At 42.4% G+C, this 2,505-nt stretch overlaps 1 protein-coding gene across 1 annotated transcript in view; it reads left to right on the top strand.

Moving 5' to 3' along the window:
• nf2a (neurofibromin 2a (merlin)) overlaps positions 1-2,505 on the top strand; it is a 29,819-nt gene that overhangs the window by 18,118 nt on the left and 9,196 nt on the right. The window contains 3 exon segments of the mRNA XM_035658002.1: positions 3-51; positions 427-644; positions 2,091-2,196. Of these exon segments, the coding sequence (XP_035513895.1) occupies positions 3-51; positions 427-644; positions 2,091-2,196 (373 nt within the window).

Raw genomic sequence — 2,505 nt, 5'->3', positions numbered from 1 at the left:
AGGAGGCTGATGCAGCTGCAGGATGAGGCCCACATGGCCAATGAGGCACTGGTAAGATTCAGTTGGTTAGCTTAACCCAAAATCCACAGTTTGTTGGCTATGTCACATATTAGCAAAGGTTTCAGAAGAAAAATATTTAGTCAAATTGAGCTCCTGTCAGACCTTCTTCACTTCTCCTCTTTTTCATTTCATTTACTTGTTCTTCCCCTTTAATGTCTCTCACTGTGCCTCTTTCCCCTCCATGAATCTCTCTCGCTCTTTCTGTATACACGCAAATATCTCCCTCTACACCTCTCTTCCCACTGCCCATATTTTCATCTCTATTTGAGAATTCCTTTATCTCCCACTTTCAACTTTTCTTTTCCCCCTTCTTGTGTTTGCCCTTCCTCCTCCTCCTCCCCCTCCTCCTCTTCCCCTCCTCTCCAGCTGCGTTCAGAGCAGACGGCGGACCTGCTGGCTGAAAAGGCCCAGATCGCGGAGGAGGAGGCCAAGCTGCTGGCCCAGAAAGCTGCTGAGGCTGAGACAGAGATGCAGCGCATCAAAGTGACTGCCATCCGTGGCCAGGAGGAGCGACGGCTCATGGAGCAGAAGATGCTAGAGGCAGAGATGCTGGCCCTTAAGATGGCCGAGGAATCGGAAAGGAGGTGGGGGCAGGAGGAAGGAGGCTTGCGTGGATGAATGTAGTTCAACCGTCCGTGCTGCAATGAATATGATTCTGATCAAGCTTTGGCCGCTTTGTGGCGTTGTCAACACTGTTTCTGTCATAGCCATATTCTCTCTCTTTGTATTTGTCTCAAATATATAACTTAAATAACTTATTTTACTTACTTACTTACTTTCCAAGAGTTTTTTTTTTACTGTGTAATGTGAGTACCTCAAACTAAGGAAGCTGTCTTACATGAGCATCAAAACACAGTTCCTAAATAACATCAACACATGAGCCTCCCGAATGCTTTTGAGTATACTGTTTAATGTTAAGGTGCACAAACACGCTGCTACAGTTTGCTCAGCACCACACAAGTCCGTTGATACGCTCTGAGTATAGGCTAAGTAACGCAGCTGCATTCAAATTGCTGGATCAAAGAATAAGAACTTCTAACTCGTTTAAAATCATTTAATTTTAAAGGCTTTGTTCTTGCACTGCGGCTGAAAAGCAGGTAATCACGCGGTTACAGCCACACTGCTGCACCCAGAAGGAAAAGAGAAAGCTTTTGTTCTGCAGCCCTCCTCCTAGGTCTGAGACGCAGCAGTTAATTTGGGCTAGTTAATTGTTAGCAGTAGTATCGATTGATGGCAGCAGTCCCTATCAAATTCTTTTACTACACACTGAAGCTCCACTGTGCTGACTTTTTTGATCTGTGTTTTATCTGTGCCGTAAAAATCTATTTTGTCTTTTTCTTTTTATACTTCCTAGTTCGAATCAGGTTCTGCTGTTAACTCTTTTATTTCTTTGGAGGTCAGATGAATAAGGAGATGGTGACTTCATGAGCGATCCTTAATCCGCACTCTGTAAAGCGTGATAGATGCCAATCCATTGCAGCAAAGAACTTAAAGTAATTTTCATAATAAAACAGTATACAGAGATAGTAAGAATATCACTTCACAACCTCTACTTCACAACTTATTAGGCAATCATTTCAAATGGGCACCATTAACCACTTGCCAGTAACTGCAATTTCTGGATGAGCACTTTCTGCACCAGAGAAATTTAAACCCGTGGCACTCAACATGTAAATGACTATGTCCACTCAAACCCTTGAGGCACATGGCTCCCCCACATCAACTAGGAACTGCTGAGTGTTCAGAAACACAATCAAAAGAAATGTAATCACCTGCATATAACATTTTTACATCTCTGTGTGCAAACTCGATAGTGGAATAATGGAGTCAGGAATGATTGTCTGCTGGGGTGATGCATTGATCACCTGGGTAATAACAAAGTGACATTCCTGGTTCGCAGAGTACCATCGTACAGATTATGTAAGATAATTTTGGATTCAATTTAGATAATTTTGTTTCCTTCGAAGGACCGGGAGGTGAATTAAAGTATTAACTGCATCTGTCTGTCTGTCTGTCTGTCTGTCCCGCAGGGCCAAGGAAGCTGAGCAGCTGAAACAGGACCTGCAGGAAGCCAAGGAGTCAGAGCGCAGGGCAAAGCACAAGCTGCTGGAGATTACCAGCAGGGCTGTCTATACGGTAACTTAACTGAAACATACTTGTGTATGTGTTTGTACTCACGTGTACTTAAAAAACACACAAGTAGACGCGCATCAGATCGTATAGTACACAGCTATTAGTCTATGGTGGGAAATATATTTGCTCTAATTGATTCATCGTTTTAATAATTTATCTGGAAAATAACCAAATATCTGCTGATTCCAACTCCTCATCGGGACAGTGCAAATTAATGCAACAAACAATTATTCGGACTATAAATCATCAGAAAAAAGTTGATTATAATATTATCTTGATTTGTCCAACAGTCCAAACCCCCAAAATATTCAA

The sequence above is a fragment of the Morone saxatilis genome, unplaced genomic scaffold, assembly GCF_004916995.1.
Source record: "Morone saxatilis isolate NCDOM2014 unplaced genomic scaffold, NCSU_SB_2.0 Contig16, whole genome shotgun sequence".
In the NCBI taxonomy this organism is placed as follows: domain Eukaryota; kingdom Metazoa; phylum Chordata; class Actinopteri; family Moronidae; genus Morone; species Morone saxatilis.
The sequence above is the reverse complement of the archived record's forward strand: the minus strand, read 5'-3'. Positions and strand labels throughout refer to the sequence as shown.